Genomic DNA, 27,966 nt, shown 5'->3' on the forward strand with positions numbered 1-27,966 from the left:
TGATTCCATTTAAAACACTTAATAAAATATAATGTTTTACTTGTTTCTAATTGTGATTAATCAATGACACGTTTAACCCTCTAGAGTTTAAATCACATGATCAAGTTAAGATTATATAGCAGCAAGATGCACTCTCACAGAGTCTCTGTTTCAACCTGTGAAACTGTGACTTTTTAGCTTTCAAATTGTGTTGATAGGCCAAGTAAGTCCAGAATAAATATTTTACACTGAATTCTGTTGTCAAAATTCAAAGCAGGATTTTTTTGAGGAAACCCCCGAGCCTATTTGCAGAAAAATGCATCAACTAATCAAAATGTATTTGGTTGCGTAGGAAGAGGGAACAGTTGTGGGAGTGACGGTGGAGAAAAAGTGAGCGATAACAATAGCGAGTTTTCACATCTAAGAGATTTGTGACATTTAGCATGTTTGCAGTGTATACTTCAAATCAAAAGCAGCCACAAACAGCCAGTTGATTACAGAATATTCATTATAAGTTCATTATTTAGATATTTAATTATTACTTCTTTCCCATTTAAATAAATTAATAACAACTTAAATTATTTAATGATATATTTATTTAACTCATTTTGGCACTTGAGGCTCTCCATACTCATGTGCACTAACTCAGAGATGTATTACATGAAGACATTGGTTTTAGCTGTTTTACATAATCCAACTTAAGTTATATTATAAAAAGATACTTTTAATACCTAAATGAATCAATATATAAATTATATTGTTTGAGTATAATTACACCATGATTTTTTTACTAAGGAGCTACAGCTTTGAAGTAAGTGTCATCATTAATGTAACGGATACCTGGAAAAACTGCCGCAAATGCCCAGATTAAATTACAAGCTTCAAAAGTCAAATTTATAGCTCCATACTGTAGCACCCTGTGCTGTGAGTAACACCCATTCAGTATCCAAATACAATGGTACTAAGCCATGAACATGTGCTGCCACCTACTGGCTACAGATCAGCTTCTGCCATGCTGAAGAATTTCAACTACAATCAGTGCTTCACTCAGTAAGTACTTGGAGCTTAGGTGTTTTACTGCTGTTTTGGCTGTCATTCAGTATTGACAGTCATGTAGCTATTTGGCCCTCTAAAGGTACCTTTAATGAGGGATCTCTTAAGGTTTGGTTCTCATTGAATGCATCATCACCGCTTTTTGGATGAATGGGGTGGGGATGTCCAACATTACATCCCTCTTTGCTAGATGACCCGCCAATGGTTGATCAAATCTCAGCAACAACAAACCATAGGCCTGGTGTCGTAATCCAAACCTACCTGGTAGCTTTCATTCCTCTCCATGTATTCCTTCCCAGGAACAATCAGCTACTTGATCACCTGCTATAGTTAGGAAACTTCAGCTGTGTCCAATATCTGCTTTTAGAAATCCTATAATTGGGCTGGATGAAACTCTGACAATGTGGTACTCAAACTCCATAAAGAAATTCAGTTAAGGAGGATCATCAGTAGGCCCACACTGCCCACTCCAGTGCCAGGAATATAAATGGCAAATAGAAGCTAAAACTATTCCAGGCTTTAAATTATCATCTTTACATAATATCAAGGCAGACAAATTTCAGCTAGCAACTGTTCCAATCATGGGACGGTTAATTTAACATACGCCCTGCAGTTTTTCAGTCTCTATCAGTTCCGTGAATAAAGAGAAGACTACTTTTAAACAGGGAAAAAATCATTTATTTCAATATACATTGCATTTAAAACTATATAACAGTATTTATTCAATATTTTACACAGCTCTCATCATGGAAATGGACTGAAGTTTTAGAAAATAAGACCAAGCTCTGAAATAATAATAATAATCCCAACCTTTAATTACTGCATGATTCCATGTTTTTTTTTTAAACATAAAGATAATTATAGCTTCATACATTATTTTTGTTCTTTATAAAAGAAAAACCGCACCTTTCCAAAGTAAGTTCATATGTTTCTTTGATGAAAATAAGATTGATACAGCAGTATTTAGTGATTCTTTATATGTAAAGCCTGAGGAACTGCTTTAAGCCAGAGCAGAATGGATAGGATGTGATATTTCATAACAGGTGCTCAGTGGTCCGTTTTGGCCACTTGAGAGCAATCAAATGTACAAACCAATATACTGTAGCTATGGAAGATACTGTGTATGCTGTCATTGCTGTGGAAGCAGATTTAAGAGCAGAGAGGAAGTCGAGAGTAAATGACATCAATCTGGGAACAAAAGTAATCTGGTCCTGAAAGTCAGTACCACCAGAGGAACGGATGAATATAATTCAGTGTAAACACATATCAGCAAAACATTGCTCTTCAGAAAGGGCCTGTAGATGCATTTCAAACAGCAGAGTGATGTCTCTTAAATGTGGAGGCCCACTGCAATTAGTAGTCACAATATTGCACTATAACATCATGAGAAAGAGAAACCCAGCGAGTATCAACGGGCCTGTATTCCTGTAGGCCAGCACCTGAAAAGGCCTCTGGTTCAAAGCAAATTATACACATTGTGGTGCTAATGAGGGCACTGAGTAATGAGAGGTCAACTCTCCACTAGGGGGCCTTCCAGACCTAACAGTGATGACTAAGAAATCCCTTTTATTCATCTCAGCGTGCAGGAGAGTCCCCGGAGAAAACTCAGTGTGCCGTGGTGCAACAGTAAAAGCAATGGGCACAGCCCATAACTGCGGAGAGGTGAATGGACAGTCTTGTTGAAATTCAGACTCCATCTTACAAAGTGATACAGAATTAGACATTCACTGCCATTAAAAGCATGAAGGAATCTCAATATAAAAGTCGTCCATCGTTCACTTTTGCTTGACTGGGACTGGTGGACTGGTGAAGGTTGCTTTTCAGTTCCAGTGCAGAGCAAATGTTTACTGAAGACATTTTAGTGTTTTTATTACCAGAATTACCGTTATTTACATGTTGATCACAACTTACATTCTTTTGATTAATCCAAGACTCGTGACAGTTCGGGCACAAATATAGGAAGCTCGCTAAAGCATCGGAAATATTTCACAAAGTCCTTTCATTTACACCGGAAGCTAAAAAACGAAAAGGAAAAATAAGAAAGAAGAGGGAAAAAAAGGAGGCCTGTTTCGATTTTGCTACAGAGGACTGCTGCACAATGCCAGTTTAATATCTGTTATTGCCAGCTTTTCCTCTTTCCTGTTTTTAAAAAACATGTACAGGCATTTGTGCAGAGAAACCCGCTGACACACCAGAATCTCTTAGAAATATTAAATCGGAATTCTGTGGCTTTTTGTCTGGAATTTCTGACGTGTCATCTTTGAATGGCCATGCTTAGCTGGTACAATTACGACCATTAGGGGTTACCCGAGCAGTGCTGCTTTTGCTTTGTGTCTGTTGCATATGTCCTTGTTGTGGCAGACTGTGCATTCGCATGGTTTTCTGAGGTCAGATGCCCGCCTTGTCACTGTAGAAGGGCGTGACATGGAACATGTAGCAGTGTGTGCAGACCCTGACAGGCTTCACCTGACCGTATCGAGGCAGCGGAGCAGAATGGGAAGAGCAGCGAGAGCAGAAGATCTGAAACGACACATCATGCAGTGTATCACTTACCATCTACATGATAACGCATGAATTTTCAGTTTGATCGAGTTCACGTTAAACCGAACAGATCGTACCTTTCCGCAGCTTCTACAGTGATGTTTCCTGCGGATAACAGTGAACGGAGCCTTGCAGGCAATGCAGGAGTTGCAGGCTTCATCAGGGACCCAGTCAGGAGGGTCTGCACAGAGCCAAAGAGAAACAGTAAACACAAAGCAGAGCTGTCACCAGTTTAACGTTTGCTGAGAGAAGGAGAAAGGAACTGGCTGACATTTCAAAAAAAAAAAAAAAAAATCTGCGTGAGTCTGTTTGTGGATTTGCTGACCTTCGAACTGGCCCTCACGGGCCTTGGCTGCCAATTCCGATGAGGAAATGGTCTCCTGACACAGAGCACAGTCCTCCAGGACTGCGCTGCGCATAACAGGCCCCGCTGAACCATAAAAGAAGAAATGTGTGTTGTGTGACTGATTGTTATTTAGTTTAACAGCTCGGTTACAAACGACAGTGCAAAACTGCTGTTAGCAAAGACCCTATAGTGTTTTCTAAACTGTTTTCACATATGAACTTAATTAACTGTTAATATGAAACAGTAATGGGAGGATGAAGTGACTAGATAATGTGACTAACAGCATGCAATTTAAGATTGCACTGCGGTGTCCATTACTGTGCAAGCTGTCGTTTTATTACATTTGTCATCAGCTTGTTTTGGGCCAAGCACCTGGTTCTGTTTTGGTGTGGTTGTGTATTTTTCTCGTGATTTTTTTAGCATATTTTTCCAATATGACACAAACAGAAAAAGCCCCACTAAAACACTGTGTGTACTAGGGAGCTGGCAGTGTAAAAAGACATGCGTGATGTGCACTTGCACCCCTGTCAGGTGCCATCTAGAAAATTTGGGGCGACAGTGCAGGCCTAACAGTTTTATGTAAAGAAAACAGAACTCGAGGAAAATTTAACTCTACAGCTTTATATAATGAAACCAAGGCATATTCATTACAAAGACCCAGCATTTGCTATTATTTATTTATGTTGCATCTAACTGAGACTTTTGATGCAAATATCAGCTGTTGCAAATGTGGCAATGAGGATAAAGAGAATAGCAGTATTTGAACATACTCTCCAGTGACTACATTTGAGGATTTTTGTTTTTCAGATGGGGGATTAAATCCCATTATAATGGGATTCAACTATTATTATTTATTTATTTTTAAACAAGCAGTTTTTCATGATCAGAAATGTGTTCTGTTTTATGTTAAGCAGCTTTTTTTTGCTCACTTGGGGGTGCGCACCTATCACTGTTAATTTAGAGTTCATTTTTTTCCACATGGAGCCTCATTAGGGAAACATCAGGCTCATTAAGTAAGGTGGTAGGTATGGTGTTTTTTAAAGAGCTTTTCACTGAAAGCAGCTGCCTTCAGAAAACGATGCTATTCGAGTGAACAATGACCACTCTCTGCACATAATTAATGCTAGCATTCATTTTACACTGTCACACGATCACTTAATCCATTGTTTTGATTAAAAGAAAATCATATTGTGGCCACTGGTTAAATCTTTATAAGAAAGTTTAATCTTTTGAGCAATATGACTAAATACTAGTTACTACTTCTGCTTAATTCAAAAGGCTGTTTTGACTTCAGTCTTTAGTCTGTTAAAGAGAGAAAGCAAAATATTGTAACACTAAAAATATCTCATAATCAAAAAACACCTTTCTGACCTTTCTTCTGCTTATCATTGTCTCCTTCCTCACACTTGGTTGCCATGACTTCAAAAAGAGTCTTGAGGATGCTGCGAAGGTCACTCGCATAGTTGGTCTGCAGCTGATCAGCAACACCTGCATCACACAAAAACACATAATGGAGATCAGGCCAAGCGAGAAAAAGAGGTGAGTAGAGAGCGAATCAAGAATGAGAGCTTTTATACCTGATATACAGACAAAGAGACGGTGGATGAGGTCGCTGCTGCTGTGGAAACGAGATCTGATCTTGTTTCTGGCCGCTGCTTTGGCAACTTGTACGGCCAGCTGGATCTCCTGCTGGTCCGGGTCTTCTGATGTCCCTGAGCTGGGAGTCAGACTGCTGACAGGACTGAAGGGAGCGGTGAGACACAGTGAAGGATCATCAATTAACATCTGTCCCCAAACGTCCATACATCATTTTCACAGTCAGTTTACATCAATAAAAGCAGATTTCCATATTTAAAGTGGACCAATTATCCTTTTCCTGATTTTCCTCTTATATATGCATACAAATTCACTATGTACGAGACATCCTGAGAGCCAAACGGTTCAGTTTGCTCTTAATGCTCTGCTTCTGTTTTCTTTTTCTATTCTTGAAAACTGCACAATGTAGATGAGAGTGGATACTCATAATATAGTCACTTCTGGTACACAGCTCTGGCTGTGACAACAGCATCCCTACAAAGCCTCAGTTCAAACCTTCTGTTTGCAAGAGGCAGCCAATCAGAACAAAAGTGGAGTTGCCTTAAAGTGAGAGGAGCTAAAAAAAAGCTTGATTTAGACAGTAAATTAACTAATGGTCCAAAATAAAATAAATGAGGACCATCTTAACCTTGCAAAGCTACTCTGGTGGAGTCCAGGAATAAAATCTTTGAATCTCCACTTTAATACAAAGTGGAATTAAATGCACAATAACACTATTTACTCTGCCCAAATTAACAAATGCATCATTTTTTAAAAATTAGCCATTAAAGGTTTCTTTAGTTACCTTGAATGTGAGCAGGAAGTAAGCACAAACATGAGACAGACACACATTTGGATGAATGATTTGTTACCTGGGTGTATATGCACTGCTTGACAGACTACATGTGGTGACCGACACACTCTCACAGTCACTACCTGACACAGAGCTGAGTGGAGAGTTCTGAAAACTAAAAATAACCAAATACAGAAATTCATGTATATATATATATATATAAAGACTTAAACAAAACAAACTGATATGAATATTAAGAGAAAAGAAAGTGGAAAATTGTGATGAATTAAGGAAAACAAAACAAACTGGATATGTGTTAATGGAACATGGAGGAGTCACATAAAATATTGTAAAATGAAACTGAAACACACCTGGAGCTTCTCCTGTTGTCCTCTTTGGTGTACCTCTTCATATCCTTATTTTCTGGATTTTCGTTATCCATCTCCTTGTCCCTCTGTCGGCCGCCACTAGCATGTCTTTTTTCAGTCCTCAGCTGGTGATTACATGGGGAGGCTCCATTTCTGACACTAGAGCTACAATCCTGAGCCTGGTGTCCCAGCCCAGGAGCCTCTTCCAGTGGCTCTGCAGAGCGGGAGGAAGGAGGGCTCAAATGGGCCACGTCGTCCTTATTGTTGTGTTCGTGAGGACGAGGAGGGAGCCGACAAGCAGAGGACTGAATGACAGCGCTGGAGGCAGGCGTCGTACAATGTTTGTCCAATCCCAGAGCGAGCCCTAAACCGAGTCCAGTAGTCTCTGTGGTGATGGCATCCTCGTGGCCATCCTCGCAGCTGCCACAGCAGACGCAAGAGTTGAGCAGGCAGTGAGTGGCCACCAGGGGGCCACAGGGCTCAATCTCAGAGGGAGCAGGCCGAGGTAGCAGCAGCTTGTCCACAGCCAGCTCTGTCAAGCTGGGCGAGTGAGGGTTGAAGATGACTGTAGCAGACAGCTTCATGCCTCCCATACGATGGGCGATGACTTCAGCTGTTTCAGACGCTGTCCCCTCTAAACCCATGTCCCACCCATTGGTGTAAGGCAGAGGTTCTGAACCAGGGACATTAGCACAAGGGGGACACTTTGCAGTTGGGCAGTGTGTGTTCAGGTTGCGTGGCTGTGGACAAGGCTGCTCAGATGTTGTCTCAGAAAACCAGCCGTTCCTAACCGAGTCTGGCCTTGGTTTGAGCTTGCGCTGCACAGGACGAGCAGACTCTTTGGGAGGAGAGGTGACATAACAGCGAGGCTCTCTGGTGATGTGTTCTCCTGCTGCATCCAGGTCCTCCATGAAGAAGACCCTGTCTTCCTCCTCTGTACAAATGCCCGTCCTTCCTCGGCTCCCCAAGATTCTGCGTGGAGAGACCTCTGTGCTGGAAACCCCACTGGAGCCTGCAGGCTGTCCTCTGTTGGGATCGTGGGCTGGAGATTGACCCTGGCTGGGAGGCGACAGCAGAGTCGACATCTCGTCTCCCACGCGGTACACCATCATGTTGAGCTGCTCCAGTTCCTCCTCATCGTACTGCATGGAGCATGCCAGCTCAGCCTCCTCTGCCTCCTCACAGAGTAAACCCTGCTCCTGTTCCTCCTCTCCCCTCACAGTTTCCACCTCCTCCCAGCCTTTTTCCACTCCTGCCAACTCTTCCTCCTGACTGGGACAGACAAGCACAGCCAGTGGCTCCTCTTCTCCCTCACTCCCCTTTTTGGAGATTTCATTAGCAGGACTGCAGGACGAGTGATTCTCTTGGACTGGAGCTGGTACGCCGTTTGTGGCCAGCGCCTGGCTTGTGGACAACTCCCCTTCTTGAGAAATGCACAAGTTTCTCTCTAGCATCATCAACTCCTCCTCAGTTAGGGTCTGGAGCAGGTCTCTGAAAAAAGCAGCACAGGATAGCTGGAGCATAGTGATAAACTGTGAAAAAATACATTTGTTGCCATGTTAGATATTCATGGCTTTTACCTTATTTTCTTCAGTAAAGTGCGAAAAGGCCTGAAGAGCTCAGACATATCCTCTGATTTTCGGTCTAGGTTGAGAGGTCCCTCTGGATACACAACCAGCCCACTAAAAACATGTTTAAAATTCTGTAAGAGGGTGCAAAGAAATGGAAAACAAAGAGGGCGGTGAAAGGACAGGCAAGACTTACCACACAATGGCCAGTCTGGGAATTGTAAACATCAGTGCGGGTTCATAGTCATCAATCATGTCCTGTGTGAGATAGCCCAACTTTAGGGCCCTGAAATAAAAAAAAGTAGTCAAATTAACCGCATCATCTCTGTGTGGTATTTCACAGAAGAGGATTATTAAGCAGAAAAATGTCTGTCTATAAATTCACCTCTCCACAGTCTCACAGAAGAGCACAATCACCTCCTGCTGTACATAGTATTCTTTGGGAGACTTCACAGGCACCATGGCTGACACATAGCTGCCAGTGGAAGAAAACAGAAAGTGGAACGTAATGACTTTTTGGCACACTTGTAGAAATATCATTAAGTGGACGATAAATCCAGATTATCCCAGTGCATACCATTGATAATAAAGTCTTGTCTCTATTTTTACCTGAGCTCAAACTCAGCAAAAAGGCTGTCAAAATGTCGCAATGCGTCCTTCATGCGGTCTGTGTACAAGTTGAGGTCTCGCAGGGCCTGGTCTCTGGTGATGTTGCGTACCTCCTCCAAGCTGCGAGTAAGATCCTTAGCTAGGGGTCTCATAGCTATGCTCTCTATCTCCCTGTTCATGATAATGGAGCCTGCAGCCAAACACTGGACAGGAACAGGCAGAGACAATATAATTTTGCACAGAGAATTAAATTGTTTACGATGGCACACTTGGCATTCAAAAAACTCAGTGTGTGAAAAAAAAAATTAAATATGATTTTGTTTTGAGCCAGAGAAAGGTCATTTTTTTCCCAGATTGATGAAGTTGTGAATACACTACCTCGGCTCCAAACCACAGTTGCCCTGCCAAGTTGTCATGACGAATCTCCTCGGGGAACTTGACACAAAAATCTCTGTTGGCCCGGTCGAAGGGGATACATTCATCCATGATCTGACTGATGATGTTCAACACGTTGTCCTGCAGATGAACACGGGAGTGACAGAAAACTAAATTGAACTAGTGGCAGAGAAAAACACGAGCGAGTGAAAGTCTGTTCTTGAAAAGCGTTTTTTTTGTTTTGTTTTGTTTTGTTTTGTTTAACTAATCTTGGTCAATAATCCGTGCTTAAACATCGGTCACCCTTTCAAGAAGGCCATTATAGTGCAGTGTCTGAGGACCATTGATTAGGACGTGAATGGGAACAACTTGACAAACACATGAGACCATTATGGCCCTCACAGCTACATTTTCCTTCAATAAAAACATTGAACTAAAGCCCATAATTCCAGCAGTGAAAATGCACTGTCACATACAACAAGAGCTAATCAAGAGCTTATGTGCCGCTGGCATGTACAACAGCCATAACAATGACTTACAATGAGCCTTTCACTCAACCGCAGCTGCACTGTGCACTGTAATCTTGTCGGGCACAGCACTGCGTCTTTCTCTGCTCGCCCCGAGGAGAGAGATTAAAAAGCTTTGAGAGGGAGAGCTTAACCACTGATTCCTTTATGGCTGTGTTCTGCACATGTGTTTGGGGCCGGTCCAAGTGCCACCTCAATGTCTGTGAGCGCCTCCCAGCAGGGGACACTGGTGATAACCTTCACTTATGTTTGTTTCCACGTATTCAGGAGTTGTGACTACAGCGACACCCGACAATATGACACAAGACTAGCTTCCTTCCTCCTTTTATTTTTAAGCCCATCTCACTCTCCTTATTGGCCTCATCTGGCCTCTTCTCTGCCTGTCTCTTATGTTTCTCCATCCATCTCAATCTTTGTCCATTTTGAAAGGCACACGCACGCCTGTTCCAGCAGGCCACACTGTAAGAACAGCAGTGCCAACATAATGTGAGCAGCATGCCAGCAACCCCCGCAGAGGTCCATGAATAAGAGCTGATAGCTGCAGTGGCAGGTTCAAGCACAACATTTTGGCTTGAATGTACTTGCTTTCTATTCTTAGGGCCTCTGGGCTATGGGGTATCATGCTGCTTCAGTCATTCTCAAAAAAACCTTAATGCCTTTGAGAGAAGCCACTCTAAAAAGCCTCCTCTCTAAATGTATAAGTGCTTAGGAATGGCTGTTAAATATTTTCATTGAAAAAAATCAGAGACTAATTAAAAATCAGCCTAATTGAGAATATAATGGAGAAAAAAAAAAGGGTGGCAGCACGGCAGAGGGAAGGATGGAGAGGAAAGAGAACAGTCGGGGATCAAGTGATGACCTTATTAGGTGGTTCTCCCTGTGCGCTCTGCCAGTGGGGAGGAGGCTAAGGCACAACAGGTCACATGAAAACCTCCCCTACCACCTCTAGGTCTTTCAGCATGACGCAGCATAGCAGCCATCACTCATGCCCAGCATCACCCGCTAATCTCTTCTCAGCCTTGACCTCGTGAAAACCTGCAACAATGCGCTGCACGAGCACATATATAACCCACCATGAATTCACACCTTAAGATTCTTGTTCTGTGGGTCAGATTCAACCTGATTTATATTCAGAAGATTAAAGTGAGACCAATAAACCAACTCTAATCCCAAAAAATTATAAAATGCCTCTTTCTAAAGAAGCCACTCCGGTAATTATTTACAGAGAGCCCACATGACACAGGGCTCTGTGTTATCAGAGCAAAGTTAACTGTGTCAACTGATGGCTTCCAAGCAAAGTCTACTTATCTCACTTATCAGCAAGACTGTTTCATGCAGTGTTTACTAAGGCAACAGTCATATCACCATGCCTGTGTCCGGAAAGGGATAATAGTGGCTGTCTTTATTTTTAGTTGAGAGGCCAAATCAGGTTAGAGTCAGGTAATCATGTCAATTAAATTAAAACAAGCAAAGGAAATCAAAACCAAACCCAAAATGGGGGTTAATTTACCTAAATTCCAGATTTGCGTATCTACATGCATTGCTTGTAATAAAAGACAGTGAAATTTTGCTTGTTATCTGCCAACCTGACAGGATCTGAACTGGTTGACCAGCAGGGTACATCTCTGAGGGTCCTTCCTGCCGTCAAGGCTATCCAGCTCCGTGGCCACCTGGTTCAGCTCTTCATCGGCGTAATAGAACTGGGCCAAGAGCTGAGGGTCTGTCCTCTGCACAGAAACACAAAGCAGTCATTTCAGTATTTAACAATCAAAGCAAGGCAATGTAAATGGCATAAGCTTATAAGTTTCAATTACTTTATGATGTGTATCTATCCTTTTATCACTGACTGTTATTTCTTACCATCTTTCATCTATAGAGATTAGGTGTATTATTTCTATTCACTTCTGGGTTTAACAATTGTGCCTCATCCATCACATAAAGCCTCTTCTCACTTTTTGATAAAGGTAGCCTTAGCTGCAAAATTAGCATATTAGTATTATACTAGTATATTAGCATTTTCTGCAAATAATATAATATAATTGGCCATCTTTAGGCATATTTGAGTATTCTGGGTATTAAAACATAAGCACTGAATGGAATTATTAAAGACAGAAAGCATTTGAAATCATCCTGAGTGACACTGATCCCCCAAAGCAGTAGTTTCTGAATGTTACTCTGTCAGACAATTAAAAAACCATGAAGTGTTCATTTAATGTTTTAGTGAATGTCTTTCATTTAGTAAACATTATTAACTTAGCGGCAAAGCAAGCAGTTCAAAAAGGTTGAGCACCCTAACTGGTTCTGGACGGGGCACAAGGCACAAAGTCATCTGACCTAATCTTACATGTCATAAAAAGCACAGTGTTTACAGAAGAAATCACTATACATGAAAGCAAACAACAAAACCTTTACTAGAAACAATACAGACAAGGTAAAGCAAGGACTTGGAAGTCTTCAGACACTTTGGTAAGATGTTTGACTCCTGACCCAGATGTCGATATATAAAATATGTCACGTAACTGTTGTGTTTTTACTTTCACAACAGTCGCTGATATCATCTACCCATGCATTTTCTTAACAGCTTATCTTCTTCAGGGTCACGGGGAGCTGGACCCTTTTCCAGCTTCCAGCACTGGGAGAAAGGCAGGGTAAACTCTGGACAGGTTGCCAGTCACAGGGCTAACAGCATGATCGCTACCGATGGCTTTTGTGATCATTCTTATGAAGATACATATACTCAAACTGACTTTAGCATTCAGTGCACACTTTATGGTTATGTCTTAGTGTTAGCCTGGATTGGATTTAGACAGACACTCATGCATCTTACTACAGGCCTTTTTCGCAGCAACCCTCTCACATTAAGCAGCAGGGAAACACAGGTGTTACTAACGACAGTAGCGAAGGTTCTGCTCGGGTTTAAATATGATTAATAACACCTGTGTTACCTAACCTTTCATAACAAAATTGGTGCCGTATAAAATGCCCTAATAATAAAACACAAGAAGTCATCCAATAGCGGCCGTTGTGTTGCGTTTATCAGACATTTGTTACTAAAAAACAGAAAAATTCACGCTCTGCTCACTTAACAAAACGCTACGGTTATACAGCTGAAGCTAAACAAGATTTTTGGATGGATTTGTTGGGTCGGTGAATCACTCACACTCAGGGTTTGAAGGGGGAATTTCTAACAGCTGAGCAAAAAAACAAAACAGATTTCTGGCTGAAAGATGATGTCACGATTCAGAATGGATTTCCTAATTATATTACTTTCATTACAGGGTGTAGATCATTATTCATCATTGTATGCTCTCTCTCTTGTTAACTGTATGCATTGAGCCTTGTGTTTGGTTGATTATTAATGATTATTATTTCTCCTTAAACATGGCAACATTTAAGGGAATTAAGTGGAATAAGATTTATTGTCAAGAAGCATAGTTACAATAAAGAACCACCCTGCAAATTCTAACAGAAAGGAAACCAAGTAAAAGTAATAAAAATATTTTCTAATTTGCTCTTCAACTCTTTACTGAGGAACTAATAATCAAGTAAGAGAACTGTATGTTGTATTCATTCATTACCACTTGTAGACTGCACAGTGGATTTCTAGGTATAAATACATTTTGTTCTCTATCTTACCACTTTCTGCGTAGGCTGTACAAGTCAGTGGTATACTGTATTAAATATCTGTTGTTATTAACGTTGTTTTACCACTTAACCTTTTGTTAACAGGTGGAGTGTTTATGTAAACGTACTTTGTACCCAGCTGTCAATTTAACGCTTCAAGGCAACTTTTCATTTCTCATACAGGAGCTAATCTCACGCAAATAAAGGAGCAAAATAAAAAGAGCACAACAGAGGGAGAAGTCACACCAAAGCAATTAAGCACTAACAGGACACAGAGGACGTATAACAAACCAACATACTGCTGATCTTTAGGGACAAAAATAAAATCAGGTAAGTAGGGCGCTGTAAAGGCCAGCGTAACGCAGGTTGCTTTCCCATTTGCTGGGATTGATTTGTGAGAAATACAATAGAAATTCATATTCGTACATACGCACATTTCACACACACATATGAGAAAATAAATGACTAACCCTGCTGAAATCTAAACAAAAGGAGCTAACAAAGGTTTATAAGCAATGCTGTGCAAAAGTCTTGAGCCACACCTTATTTCTTTACGTTTTGTTAGGAAAATAAGAAATCTGAGCAGTGTTTAGAGGTGCAAACATATGAAGGGCATTCACAGTTGTTCTTTCAAGTTTGGCCACATTTTCTGTCCTCTATCAAGATGATCCAACACTGCTTCAATAATGCTGAACTTGGGGCTCCTGTGTGAGTATTTTTTTTCCTATCCAGGAACTATTTTACTCCATTGGCAGTGCATTTGGGGTCATTGTCATATTGAATAATGAATCTGTTGCTTTCCAGATCGTACTGTATGGTGGATCCAATCTGACAATAACTTTTCTGCACTCATAATTTTAATTCTGACAAGATCCCCAACATGACTGGCTGAAAGACAGACCCAGACCATGACAGAGCCTCCACCGTGCTAGAGATGGCTACAGAAACTCACTGTTGTACCCATCTCCTGATCTCCTCCATACATTTGACCCAGAAATTAACATTTTGGGTTCATCACTCCATAAGAAATGTGACCACTGATTTTCACTCCAGTTATTGGGCCATGTATCCAGTCTTTGCTTAAAGACTTTCAGATACTGTTCAACAACCTTTCATAGTTTTCAGCCCTGTCACTTCTTTGTGCCATGATATGTCATGTTTTCAGATAATATATCTTTGGGAATTACAATGTTGGTGCAAAAACTATTTCACGCCCATCAAACTGTGTTAAAACTGTGAAAATAAAAACGTTTTGAAATACCCTCAGAAAGCGTGGAGAACTAACTAAACTGCTTAAGGCAACTTTAAGAAATTACAAGACATCTTGGCTCCTTGGAAGCAAAATACAAGGAAATGAGGAGTGGCGCAAGACTTTTCCATAGTACTGTGGTATAAAAGCTCCCTGGAAGAGCAGGTGTAATTAGAGAGCCTAGCGCTGGTGGATAGCTCCTGCCATGTGCTCTTCACTGTGGCGAAAACGCACAACACAGCAAATCACTTCAAGGCTGAGCGCGAAGCACACACACACAGCCACAACACACGAGGCAGAAAAAGATACGTTAAAAAAATGGAACCACAACAACGGTTCATCTATAATTGCAATTCAAACTTAACTGGACAATCTAGATACCAAATTTCCATTTCAAGTGTGCACAAATGCATACACACACATCCTGCGAAGGGCTTCTGTTAACCAAAAGGTTAATGGTTCTGAAAACGGCGACCACATACCGATGTGCATCATCACAAACCCCGCAGCCTCAGTGATGGCACAGGAGCTCAAAAGGCCAGCATGACTGTGCAGACTGGAAGCAGAGAGAGCTGCACCAGTAAACATTTGCCTGCCGCGCACTGACTGGAAGTGTTTTTTTATGACGTGAAAGACCAGAGAATACTGGTATTTATCGGAACCTCTCACAGGATCTTTTCCCTTAAGTTTGCAGTGTTTCCTGTTGCACGATGCTCTCCCCATGGAGGCGCGCTTCTCTCTCTCTCTGAATATGATACATGGTGCTGTTCCCTCACTCTCTTGCTCATTAATAATGAAACAAACAGCAAGAAGAAAACAGAGATATCTCCTACAGCTGGGTCGCATTATTACTGCGAGGTGGAAAAACTACTGTGAACATGCTGCTCTAGAAAGGTTATTAGCAGCAACCAAACACGTCTCGGCAATCCTAATTAACACGTAGCGCACAATAAAAGAACATTTTGTACATTTTTTTTGTCAAGGTCAAACTTTTATTAGATGGCAATGCAATCACAAGGAAGATAATGTATCTTTCCCAGGTAAAGATCCATGTTAAGATGAGTGGAGAACAGCGGCACTAAAGTGAAGCAGATCAGCATTTCAATTCGAGCTTAGGGCTCTTTCAGTAGGGCAGATGTTTGTCATTGCCAACACGACACCCACTTTGTATCCAAACACAGCTTTTCAACTTGCTGCGAGTAAAATCAATAATATCCCAGCACATTTTGTTCATGTGTGTGAATTTTTATGCAATGTTTCATATGCCGTGTTATATTTACTGAATAAGATGGAAGCAGGGAGTAGAGAAGGCCATACAAACACACATAACTGAGTCTGAGCATGTTTCTCTGTCTTAACAAGGTTGCTTTACACCCTACTTATATAGACTATAAATGAATACATGATAAATCCAGGGTAATACGTTTGTTCAACCGTTTGTTTAAGTGACAAAACAGTTTAGGAAAGAAGAGAAGATGAGCTTTACAGAGATAAGTTGTGTATCACGGTAGCACAAAGTAATCACTGCTATCTTAACACTGACAGAAAATCCCCAGCTCCGCCTAGTTTTTACCATGTGAGCTTCACATTACCTTACTCCTTGACTATGTTGGGAGGGAGAGAAAATTCCTGAAAGATGAGATAAGTCCATCAGGTCTGTTTGAAACTTGGGTGATAAAGGGTTAAAGGGAATATCATCTGATACTAATGTTTAGCTAATAAATAAATGCTTCATCATTTCATGAGTGTATTTGGCATCACTGTAATGGAAAAAATATATATATATATAACTAAGTGTCTCTTAATGTGTAGGCTAATGGTAAATGAACACAAACGAAATATTATTCATACAGGAATACACCCAAATGATCGCAAGATGAGGTATTTATCCTTTGTCTAAATTCAACCTCTGAAGAGAGAGAAAAGCTGTGACATCAGCAGTGGCAAGACAAGCCAGTTTGACTGGACAACTGAACAACAATGAGCGAGCCTATGATACAAATGTCAATGACCAAACAGGAAACAGGAGTGGGGGACAGTGAAAGACCTTTTTCTAGTCCGGACACAACACTTCTCACAGTCTGCCGGCATTCAGTTGGAGACTTTCTGAAGGATATAGGCCAACGCTGAAGAAGGAAGAAAAGAAGTGTTTGAGACAGACACCATCCTATAGCTTCCTCCTGCTGCATTCCTCACACAAGAGGAAACATTCCTGCAGCATTGCATCATGGGGGATAAGTCAAAGGCAAGCAGTGTTCACGGCATGCTGATTTAAGTAAAGGCAGGAATGCGTGAGCTGTTTGGTCTACAGAACCACACAGCATTGAATAATAATTTAATAAGAGTTAGTACAAAGGTATAAAAGGACTGAATTTCATGCAGTGTAGACGTCTGCATCAGCCCCCTTTTCTGACACTAGTGTGAAAACCTTTAAGACAGCTGCACTAGCTCAAGTGAATTTAAATTTAGTTGAGTTATAATGTGCTACATGTGAACAGACACAACATTATCGGACTAATACAGCCACTACAAAGACATACAGACTACAGCAAAAACTGAGATTAAAACATTTAATCTCATCTCATCCATTTTAGCCTTTTGACCTTTTAACGTTTTGTTTGTTTAGGTTGATTCTCTTTTCATTAGTAATGAAATATAAGATGAGGTGTGATGGTTAGCACTCTTTCCCCAGATTCAAATTCAGGCAGGGGCCTTTCTGTGTTGAGTAAACATGTTTTCTCTTGGGGTAACTCAGACTTCATCCCACAACCCAATGACATACATGGCTTCATTAATTGGTGATTCTAACTTAGTTGTAGGTGTGATTTACACCGCCTCCTGCCCCATGACAACTGGGATAGGTTCCAGGAGCCCTGTAACCCTCAATTGGATAAGTGGAAGAAAATAAATGGGTGGCTGTGTTGACACTGCAATTAAAACTATAAGTGATCTCCTGGGTTTTCAAGACTTGTACTCATTGTTCCAACCGACAATGCAACATCTGGTATGAAATGGTCACAGCTGAAACAAGTCTGTCTGAAGGCGTGCCAAACTAGGCGTGCCTAGACAGGCATTATGCAAATGTGGCACATGGTTATGTAGATAAGTCATGGAATCAAAGCTTGGACTCCAAACAAGGAGTTTCAGGCAGTAGGAGTGGACTTAGGACCTTACAAACATGCACATGCTGTATATTCTGACACCCTCCAAGAGAGGCAAAACCCAAATTATTTTTTACATTAGCGCCCACTAGATAAAATAAGACTCATAACTACATTTAAAAATAAAACCAGTGAAGTTTTAAATACCGTTTGCCCTAAAACAGCTGTATCTGCAAGGTCCCTTTTACACTCAGTAGTTAAGTGGTATCGACTGGAGAGCAGAACACATGTTCGTTAGAAACTGATGACATACTCAATGAAATAGCTTTACTGGCCTTCAAAAGTAAACCGATGACTTATTCACTAAAAAAGCTTTCCAGACCTTTGAAAGTAATAAAACACAGATCAGTCATCTGTCACAGATTCAGATCCACAGTCTCCAGTCGTAATATACTTTGTTACATGCGTCATGAGTCAATGATGATGTTACAGGCGCTTCTAAAAAAGCAAACAAAAATAAAAAAAGGCAAGCTATCCATTGGAAACAAGCGCCTGCTTTCATCTGCCTACATAAAAAAAAACTTTGAAAGTTTAGAGAAAATTGTTAAAAGTTTTAGAATAACTGTGAAAAAGCCAAAAAATGTATTTCTTAAATCTCTCTTAAAATAGCAGAGTCATATCGTGGTATAAAAGTTGTAAACGTCTGGGGATTTGACTGCCGAACTCGTGAGTTGTGTTATCATCATTCACCACCAATGACAGCTCTACCTTGCGTGAGGAAATGATTCAGCAGATTTGGCTCTTGTCCCCTGTGGCGTGCCACTCTCCTGTTATAGTCACTTGTCCTGGGTGCCCTCTGTCTGGGATGACTCTAAATCTCCATCCACTGCGGTCAGAAACTCATCATTTTAGGTGACCAAGATCCCAAGATTTCATCCAGAGTGACAATTAGAGTAAAACCCCCTCAAACATCATTTCACAATGACTCAGTCGAATTTCTGCTGGGTTTTTTTGTTTTTTTGTTCAACGTTAACATCAATAACATGCGGTGCCGGCGTGACTCTCATTGAAACGTGCTACTGAAAGTTCCCTGCCGCTGTGTGATCAGCATTTTGATCATCTCAGCCAGCTCTTTTCTTGAGCTGCTGATTTCATTCCTATTCAGACTGTGCAGATGATGACGGTTGTCAGGCTAATGCTTCATGAGCATCCATAGCATCGGTGCATGCACATTGAGCCCACTTGAGGGACTTATGAGAAACCTTGCTGTGCCCTCCATACTCTATTCCAGGCTCAATTTGCTGCCTTCTGGCTTCCTTCCAACAATCAGAGGCAAATATTGTAGGGGGAAAACCAGTTCACTCTGCTTCTTTCAGTCAGCTGGCAGACTGGCAAAAAAAAGAAAAAACAGAAAGCAGCTGAGAACAGTTCATCACCTTATTTATTATTCAGGACTCAGCATAAAAGCCATGGCAAGAGCAAGCCAATCTTTTTGGTAGAAAACAAGGAAACTTCTGCAACCATTATTTATATGAGGTTTGGCAGAATAAAAAGTATAATCTTTCTAAGAATGCCGTGTTATGCTGATTTACTTCCAGTTATGTTGAGTCATTCCCTTTGTGTTCAGCTCGCATCAGGAGTTTCCTCCCTACCTCAGAGTTATTGATAGTCGGCTTTCATCCATAAATACCACATTTTAAGATATTTAATACATAAATCTTTAACTGTGTTCATGTCTGAGGAGTATTTCTGCACAAACCAGCTGAAAGTTGATCTGGGTCCACAGCACGCTACCAACTTAACTGAGTGCACTGACTCAGTATTATCAAAGTGCTCAACCCATCTGGGCTGATGACATAATCTATGAGCCCGTCTGCTCTGTGAGGGATGGAAATAATCTGGTGTTGTACTACAGCAATGGCCCAAGCATGTGCCCAGCACATGGTCCGAGCAGGCAGAGTGAACACACAAGGGCACTGAGGAATTAGGTGGCCCTGGGGCTTGTCCAGTATTCCCCCCCCCACCCAATGGTCATGTGGTGACACATGGGGACACCCCTCGTCCCAAAAACCTCAGCGTTCTTATGCAAGAAATAATCTGGTTATACAATCCGGTAATGTTTGCTGGATCAAGGCTAGAGAAGGGAACGCTTTTTTAGATTTGATAAAATCACAACTTTTTTTTCCATGTATCGCTCGGTGTCCCAATCAGATGAAAGCATTTGTGGAGATGCTCAGACCCTTTTCTTATGCTGCGATGACCAAACTTTCCTGATTTTAATGAATCAACACACAAGTCCGGTAACGCACTTCCTCCCCGTAGTTTTGTCACACACTTCTAAGTCAATCGAGCTAATTCTGTCCACATACTGACTGTTGTGATCACTGAATGAGAATGAGTATTGTCCAGGATGTCACACAATGACAGCCCAGGATAACTACAGTACTTGTGTGAGCAAACACACACCTCTGTTTGGCGTCGGTGGAGATTAAAGCTGCGGTTATGCCTGATGCATCAGTTATTGCGCACAGCAATTATGACATCAACGCAGCGTTGTAACCTTTTATACTTGAGCTTGACTTACTGCTGTCTACCTCTAAATGACAGACGTCACTGCTGAGAAAAGTATATGCTACACGGCTGTAATAGCAACAGAAGAGGTGATATAAAGGAACTATGTAATTCAAGCACAGCGACAATTATCGGTTTATCTACACTTTTCTGTAGACAGTCGCACATTTTCCTTTTGGTTGAGCAATCCCAGCACAGCTTCTGTGACAATTGGGAATCCAACTGATAGTCTGTAAATATGCTTTTAAAGGAAGACCAGTACATAGACTCATGCCTCCACGTCAACCAGTTTGCATGCATGCCACGTGATGCAGGTTACAAAATTAAGAAACACACAACCACCTGACACTGGGTCATCAGCAATAATGACTACGTTTTATGCCACCATGAGCAAAGGTAACAACTGCAAGCGTAAACTAAGCTTACATTTATGCCAGTCATCATGCTTGTGCACATGGCATTATACCTAAAAGCCCACTCCTGATACCTCAACGTCACTGCAAAACAGCTAGATGCATACCCAGCATTCAATTTTAGATTAATATGATACAAAAGTAAGTGGAAAACTGCTAAAAAAAAAACCTTTTACTGAACACAGACTGTTTTGTTAGTCATGAACTGCATTAACTTAAACCCTCCCTTTAGTACCAGAAGTAAATTAGGCCTTGAAACATTGCAAAGTTTTCTTCAGTTTTCTAGTGTTGATAAAGAACGGCATTACTTCTTACTGCAACCAAGTTACTGGCCATTCTCCCTCATTTCTCTCCCATCCTCTGCAGGTGGTAGGCAAAGCCCAAGGTGTGGGGGAGGGTACTTCATTCGCAGGTGCTTTGCTCATAGCCATCAAAAATCCTACAGAGCCAACATTTTTAAAATGAAAAGAAATAAACTGAAAAGTCCTGTTAAAAAGTTATTTTTAAAATGATCTTACGGCATTTTTGTAGCAATGAAAATAAATAAAACACTGGAACCCGATGCTTCCATAGGTTAGGGTTAAGGTTAGTTAGAAACCCCTCTGTCTGTGCAAAGGAAGTGTCGGGACAACCTGTGAATTATCAGGAAAATACTGCACTGCGGGATTTAGTACTAGATGCTTCAATATGGATGGCAACAAATAAACACAAGTAACTGGTTTGTCAGTGGTTCACCCTGCAGCAAGATAATGACCCAAAACATTAGAGGAAGAGGACAAGGCAGGCTTCAGATGATGGAAAACCAGCAGTCTCTAGACTGAATCCCCATTTAGGTGAACTCGATAAAAGGGCGAAGCAAAGCAAACTAAAAGAACAATAGGTTTGGTGCTGAAACATCCAATGTGTTATTTCTAGTCATCTGAGTTTAAAAGTTAGGATAACATAAGATATATTTTATTTATCCCATCCTTGTTACATTCATGCATTACAGCTGCCAAACTACTAATCTGTATCTTTCCAATCCTTCAAAAACAGTTTTACCTATTACAGAGCATTACTGTGTCTAGAAGAAATGATAGATTTTCATATTGTTTCCCTTATTGTCACTATTATATTTATGTGCTCTCTCTTTTCATTTTAACTTAACAATACCAGTTTGTGCAATCTTTTAAAAAAATAGCTCTTGTTATTGAGGCCTCGAGTACATAAAAGCTACAGAAAAAACGACACAAACTGATAATCTGATAATTACTTAAACAGTTAAGCAAAGAGTGTGTAAAGCATGAATGTTCTTAGTTATAAAATTCAGTAAGAAAAAACCCCTACAGTGTTGATAAAAAGCTGCATTATTCTCAACTAAAGCCAAATCCAAAATCTAACCTAGAAATACAGGCCTACTATTCTCCTTTCCTTCTGCCACTCACATCCTCTGCTGCTGGGAAGACAAAAGCCAAATCATGAGGGGTGGCACTTCATTTACAGGTAATTCTAAGAACAGTCAAACTTATAAATACAGACAAAGGTGATCGTGATGTTTTTCATCAATGATAATGAAGAGAGCAATTTAAAAGGTACCAATGCCAATAAAAACAGGGTGCAGAAAAGTGTACATCCCCCTCCGTCAGGACTGAGACTTGCTGATTCTCTGTGGTACTTCAAAATCTCACTGTTTTCCACGGCCACTTTCCTTCAATCATCGTGCCCTCACACCTCTTACAGTGGGTTCTGCTTACAGTCCTGCAATGAATTTAAAAAGGCTTTCAATTGCCTGGCCTGCCTGAATCTGCACTAGGGTCAGCTCTCTAAATCCCAGCAGCTGACACCAAATCAATTACCACGTGGCTGTCGGGTAAGCAGAATGGGATGTCCACAAGGAACTCCAGAAACTGGGCTAAATATGAAACCACAGTGACCACTGCTCACCAGTTTGCTGGCACACCGAGTCTGCGGCAAATATGTAGAAATGGCTGTGCAAAGACTAACCCCAGACACAAGCACAGCAGAGCATGGAGTAATTATTACAGAATAACTAAGCAGCTATGGTTCCCTCTGATAAGAATATATATGAAGTGTAATAAAATTTTAAATCTTGGAGGCATATTGACAAGAAAACAAAATCAAATGAATTAAAGCTACAAACAAGGATTATGTAAATACTTTACATGTAATTACACATTTGTTACAAAAGACAGAATAAAGATTAAAATTGACAACTAAAAAAAGAAGCAAAGATGTAAAAATGCACACTCTTGACCAGCATAAACGTAAAGATATAGACTACTATCAATATTTGCATTGTACATAAACATTGCAATGAAAATCATCACAGACCACAAGCTGACATCTTCAAATGACATAAACCCAACGTTTTATTTAAAACCGAAGCAACAATTCAGAATTAATATTTATCTAATCATCTGAAAATGTATCAGATTTTTTTGTGTCTATTAATCGTTTTGACTCTTCTTCCTAGAAGCCATTTAATAATTCAATAAATGTATTAGTAACAACTGTGTTAATGGGAATGAAAACCTGTGTTAGGTTTTGGTCTTTTAAAAAGCCAGAATGTGAAGCGTCACAAGTCTGATGACTGTGCCTTTTCCCACTTTCCAAACAGGTGCGTCTGTTAGTTTGTGTGTCATCGCCACCTCTTCATACATGAACATTTCTTTTCAAATCAAATTCAAATGATGCATTTCAAGAAGGGCCCACACGGCCGGCAACAAAGAGAGAACAAAGGGAAAGCAAAAAATCTGTTTCTTTGTCAAAACCGTCAGCTGTCAGCGCGCCTCGCTGTCTTTCTGATGGTGTAAATACTTTTCAGAGTATCTCATATGATGGTTTGACAGTGATTTATGAGCATGATAAATACTTGCCTGCCTTGACGTGTTTCATTTACATGTTAATAATTTTACAGCATTGTTCTTTATATAAAAAATGCATAGTTTCGAGAGATTTGATCTCATGCAAGCTTTGTTTACTGTTATATAAAATTCCCTCTGAGATTTTATGCAGGAATGTTGACTCAAACATCGGAGCAGCTTTCCCCAGCCCAACAACAAATACCTGCTGAAAATTAATTTTTATCGGTTAGCTTCTTTAATCTTCCTCCCATTAGTTTGGGCCATAGTTCAGCTCTAATGTGTGTATGATGGAATAATTGCTGACTGTGTCTTTATATGTGTGTGTACTTATCTTTAATTTGTGGTTTTAGTCAAAATGTTACGTTTTTTAAAGTGTTGTACAAATGAAATTATTATTGTCAGTATTATGATTATTACTGTTGTTGTTAAATAACACTAGTAGTTATTAGAAATATGATGTAATTAATCAAATCTGCCAAGAGGAAATCTCATTGGCTGATTTTTGATGTGTTGCGAGCTAAAAGCCAATCTGTTTCCATGCTAAAGATTAAGCAGCAGCACACTATAAACAAAAGTTATCACCTGCTTCGTTCAGATAAAGAGGAGTGCAGTATGAGCTATCTACACATTAAAATGTCCTGTGGGGAGAGGGGCAAAATTAGTAGCGTGCTGCAGAATGGGGTGCGTGCACTGGGCTCGGTGCGACCTGTGAGCCCCGTCACACTGACAGATGAGGTGGTGTGAAGCTGAAGGTCAGCTCCTGAATGCCTGATGGAATAACAGCACAGAGAGGAACACAGGCTACAGAGGAAATGCCCAGGTTTAGCCGCCTGTCTTTTGTAATCAGTCACTGTGCAACTTGATGAGCGAGAGGTGAGGAAACACTAGCCAACATTGGTCTTGGCTTTGTTTTCTGCAATGTGCAATGTAGCACACTCTTATTAATCCTTCTCCAAGCTTATCTTTTTGATCTACAACTCTTCTCCACACTAAATATAACTTGAGTTACAAAACACACCAGGTAGGAGAGCTCTTTATAGATATTTGGGTTGCCTAACTAGCTGCATAAAAACCAGCTCAACCAGTTTAAGGATCTACAAAGTATGAAAAAAGCCTAACCTGTCAATAGTGCAGTATTATGTCCTTCCAACCCATGCGTACTTCTCAGCAGGACATCCATCTTTACACATTCATCTTGGGAACTAATTTATTGAGTTTGACTGAGAAGGGATTGTGTGGCAGGGGCAAAAAATGTCCTGCTCTGTGTGACTTATCTTAGAGGTACAGAGCAGCTATGGAAATATCAATAGCTCTGCTTCAGTCAAAGGAACAAGCTGATTCAACATTTTTCTATCTCCAGGAGAGCACAGTTCAGTGATAAACCACTTACTGTTGATGGAAATGACAATGCAATGTGGTGTTTGACAATAAATGCCAACATATGGGGGATGGAAACAGATTTTAATTAGTACAGAAATATTTTCTCTTAGAACAAATTAAACAACTATTGGCTAGCAAAGTGCCTCTTCAGCACCAGGTGCCAAAGTCATCTGAACTTTCTTTCTTTATTACTGTTGCCTTTCCATGCTGATTGGCACAACTGTAGAAGCTTTTAGCGCCTCTCCCCACTCCTTTGAGGCAGAACTGGTCATTTAAATCCCACAGACTCATGCGTAATTCTTTTCAATTCTACCATAGCTGTGATTTGGCAGAAAAGGCACTGATGCAATAGCTCAGCACTTTAGAGGCAGTAGTCGTTTACGAATGTAACAATACTCTGGTGAACCCCAACACTTTGGCCTGACCCCAGATCACCGAAATGCTGCGACAGCAAATACAGTTTGACTCAGGAACAGGGAATGACGCAGGTGTGTGTATGTGGTCCAGAACAGGTGGACAAAGTGTAATCAGAGGCCTTTTATCTAAGCCTTGTGTGACACTACTGTTGCAAAAGCTCTTATTATAATTACCCAATGATGATGTGATTCAGCAGTTTTCTATTATCAAGAAGGCTGACTTATACTCTACTTATGCTCCCAATTAGAAATACGTGTTGCCAAACCTTTTAAAGGTTTCTAATGCAAAATGTATTTTTTATGTATTAAACACTTTTTTTATTGCCAATGTATGAATGAACTGTAGAAACTCGGAGCAACTCACTTAGGAGGTGCCCAGAACGCATCTTAAGCCATAGGTTAGCTAGGAAAATAGATTGGCACTTAAATCGACAGCTCAGCTCACTCTTTACCATAACAGGCTGGCACCACTCCATCTGTTAATCTCCCTGAACTATGTTGCTCTGCTCACATTGTTGCTAGCCAACTGAATCATAATGTAGGGCAAGTCCACAACAGTCCCAGTTTCTCATACGGCCTCTTGGGAAAATTAATTGCCCACCCATAGTTTGGCTCAAGCTCGGTTAGCTGAGTGATCACAACTGCTTAGCTATGCAGCATATTTTGTAATCACCAATGTTTCGTCCGATGATTCCTTGAGTGTGGAGTTCAAACACACAGTGACCTATCAGCTGACTTACCTCTTGTCACAGGTATCGTAATAACAAGGGTTTTTCTGAACATTATCATCGAGGAACTTTCAGTAAAGCAGGAGCATGCCAAGAAATAACAGTTACCTCCACCAGTCAACAGCTTGTTTAAGAGGCTTAATAATCTTTAAAGACCTACAATGTACAGCAGCTATGACACAGGTTTAACCTTTTAAGTGCAAGCCTTAAGTCAATATACTGACACAAACACACTGCTATAAAGTTAACAAGAATTTTTAACCCAGAGAAATGTTCACGTTCACTCATCCTAAAAGGTGCTGCAGTTGGCATATACTGAACTGTTCATTTAACAAGGCAACCAAGCCTTTAATACTTCCTCTGCTGTGTCAGGCATGTTTCCACACTTTGAGCTTGATTTAAGGAATCACAGCACATCCATTACTAGCGCACCCAAAAAGTGACGATTTTGCTGACAAATGTGTTTCCCGGGCAGGATTTGATTGTTTTGCCTTTTTTCAGACTGTATTCACAAATGGTATACAGAGCTGAGACAATCAATATTTTAAATAAACTGCATGAGAAAAATAGCTGGTCGGTATTTTCGTGGTCTTTAAAGCTTCGATGCTACAAAACAATGTCCACCTTATCAATTGTAACAAAGTGTCTTTGTCCTGCATGATATAAATAAAATATATTTGGATTTTGAACTGATACTACAACAAAACCATATTCATATGTCACCTTCTACTTTAAAAAAAGGTTTGGATCTTGGAAAACATCAACCAGAATAACAAATTCAGGTAAACTGTGCCATGTTTTATTTGTTCTTTGTTTGGAATAAACACATACTTTTATTTTAATCATGTTTTTTGCACTTTTTTTTATTTTTAAAAAAGGTGCTATTTTCCAGCATGTATATGCACCAAATGATAAACCCGTTTATTAAAAAAATATCCAGCAGAATCAATAATGAAAACAAATAGTTTTTAAGGAAATTAAAAACATGAGCTTTTGTTATAAAATATATTCTCCTTTTAAAATATTTCCTCTTATGTGGTAACGACTTGATAATGACACTACTATTACAAGCAAAACAATTATTTTTTCAGCTCTGATGTTGTCTTGTGATTGTTATTAATCACTGACTTATTAAGGTATTTCAAACCTTTAAAATAACAAGACAGAATCACATGAACACTAATGTCAGCTGAAGACAAATGTAAGTAAATGAGTATTAGCCCAAATTGGCAGACTGTAGCATTGTTAGTCCTGACTGCAGCTTCAAAACAAAAGCATCAACAACAACAAAGGGGATAGCTGCTGATTAATACAGTGTAACATCAGGAACACGGGCTAACGTTAGCAGATGTGCTGACAGTCTATGAAATGATCAGGCTAGCGAGCTCTATGCATAAAAAATGACTGACTGCAGGGGCTGACACAACAACTTACCTTGGGCTTATACAGCCACTTTCGAAAGCGGTTCATCGTTACCTCGCCACCTTCCTTTGTCACCAACCCCTCCTCTCTTCTCCTGTACCTGTGTGTCTGACACTATCGGCGGCTGGCTGGCGGCTAAGCTAGCTAGCGCTTCTTGGGTCCAAATAGGAGGAAAAAAGACAATGTACGGCAAGTTGTCCTGAACGTTACACCGAGGCTCTGAAGACGCACAAAGGAGGTATTGGGAAATAACCACTTATTTCCATTTTCCCTGAAGCCCGAGGTTAGCAACCTGTCCCTCCACCTGCCCAGTCACTTTCCAAGTCCCCGACGATACAGACAACTGGAGCACCGAAGGCTCCGCTGTTCTCTGCCCCTCTAACGTTACTCGATGACAGTCACGTTGACAACATTCACCTCCCACTTTCCCAGAAAGTGGTGCGTTCAAGTGCTCCTCCAAAAAT

General features: G+C 40.5%; 1 protein-coding gene across 2 annotated transcripts; it reads right to left on the reverse strand.

Moving 5' to 3' along the window:
• Positions 1-777: 777 nt before the first annotated feature.
• On the reverse strand, positions 778-27,914 carry zfyve28 (zinc finger, FYVE domain containing 28). Of its 2 annotated transcripts, XM_085142304.1 has the most exons (14): positions 27,515-27,913; positions 11,321-11,461; positions 9,211-9,348; positions 8,833-9,035; positions 8,609-8,698; positions 8,420-8,509; positions 8,236-8,337; positions 6,659-8,146; positions 6,367-6,462; positions 5,497-5,660; positions 5,291-5,407; positions 3,899-4,003; positions 3,651-3,754; positions 779-3,552 (listed from the first exon to the last, which is right to left on the reverse strand). In XM_085142304.1, exons 1-14 carry the CDS (start codon positions 27,548-27,550, stop codon positions 3,421-3,423), a joined length of 3,006 nt encoding a protein of 1,001 aa, XP_084998430.1. In that variant the 5' UTR covers positions 27,551-27,913; the 3' UTR covers positions 779-3,420. The 2 variants fall into 2 exon arrangements, with proteins under 2 accessions (XP_084998431.1, XP_084998430.1); XM_085142305.1 differs by lacking the exon at positions 6,367-6,462 and having other exon boundaries at positions 778-3,552; positions 27,515-27,914.
• Positions 27,915-27,966: the final 52 nt, after the last annotated feature.

Source organism: Neolamprologus multifasciatus, chromosome 19 (assembly GCF_963576455.1).
Source record: "Neolamprologus multifasciatus chromosome 19, fNeoMul1.2, whole genome shotgun sequence".
NCBI lineage: Eukaryota > Metazoa > Chordata > Actinopteri > Cichliformes > Cichlidae > Neolamprologus > Neolamprologus multifasciatus.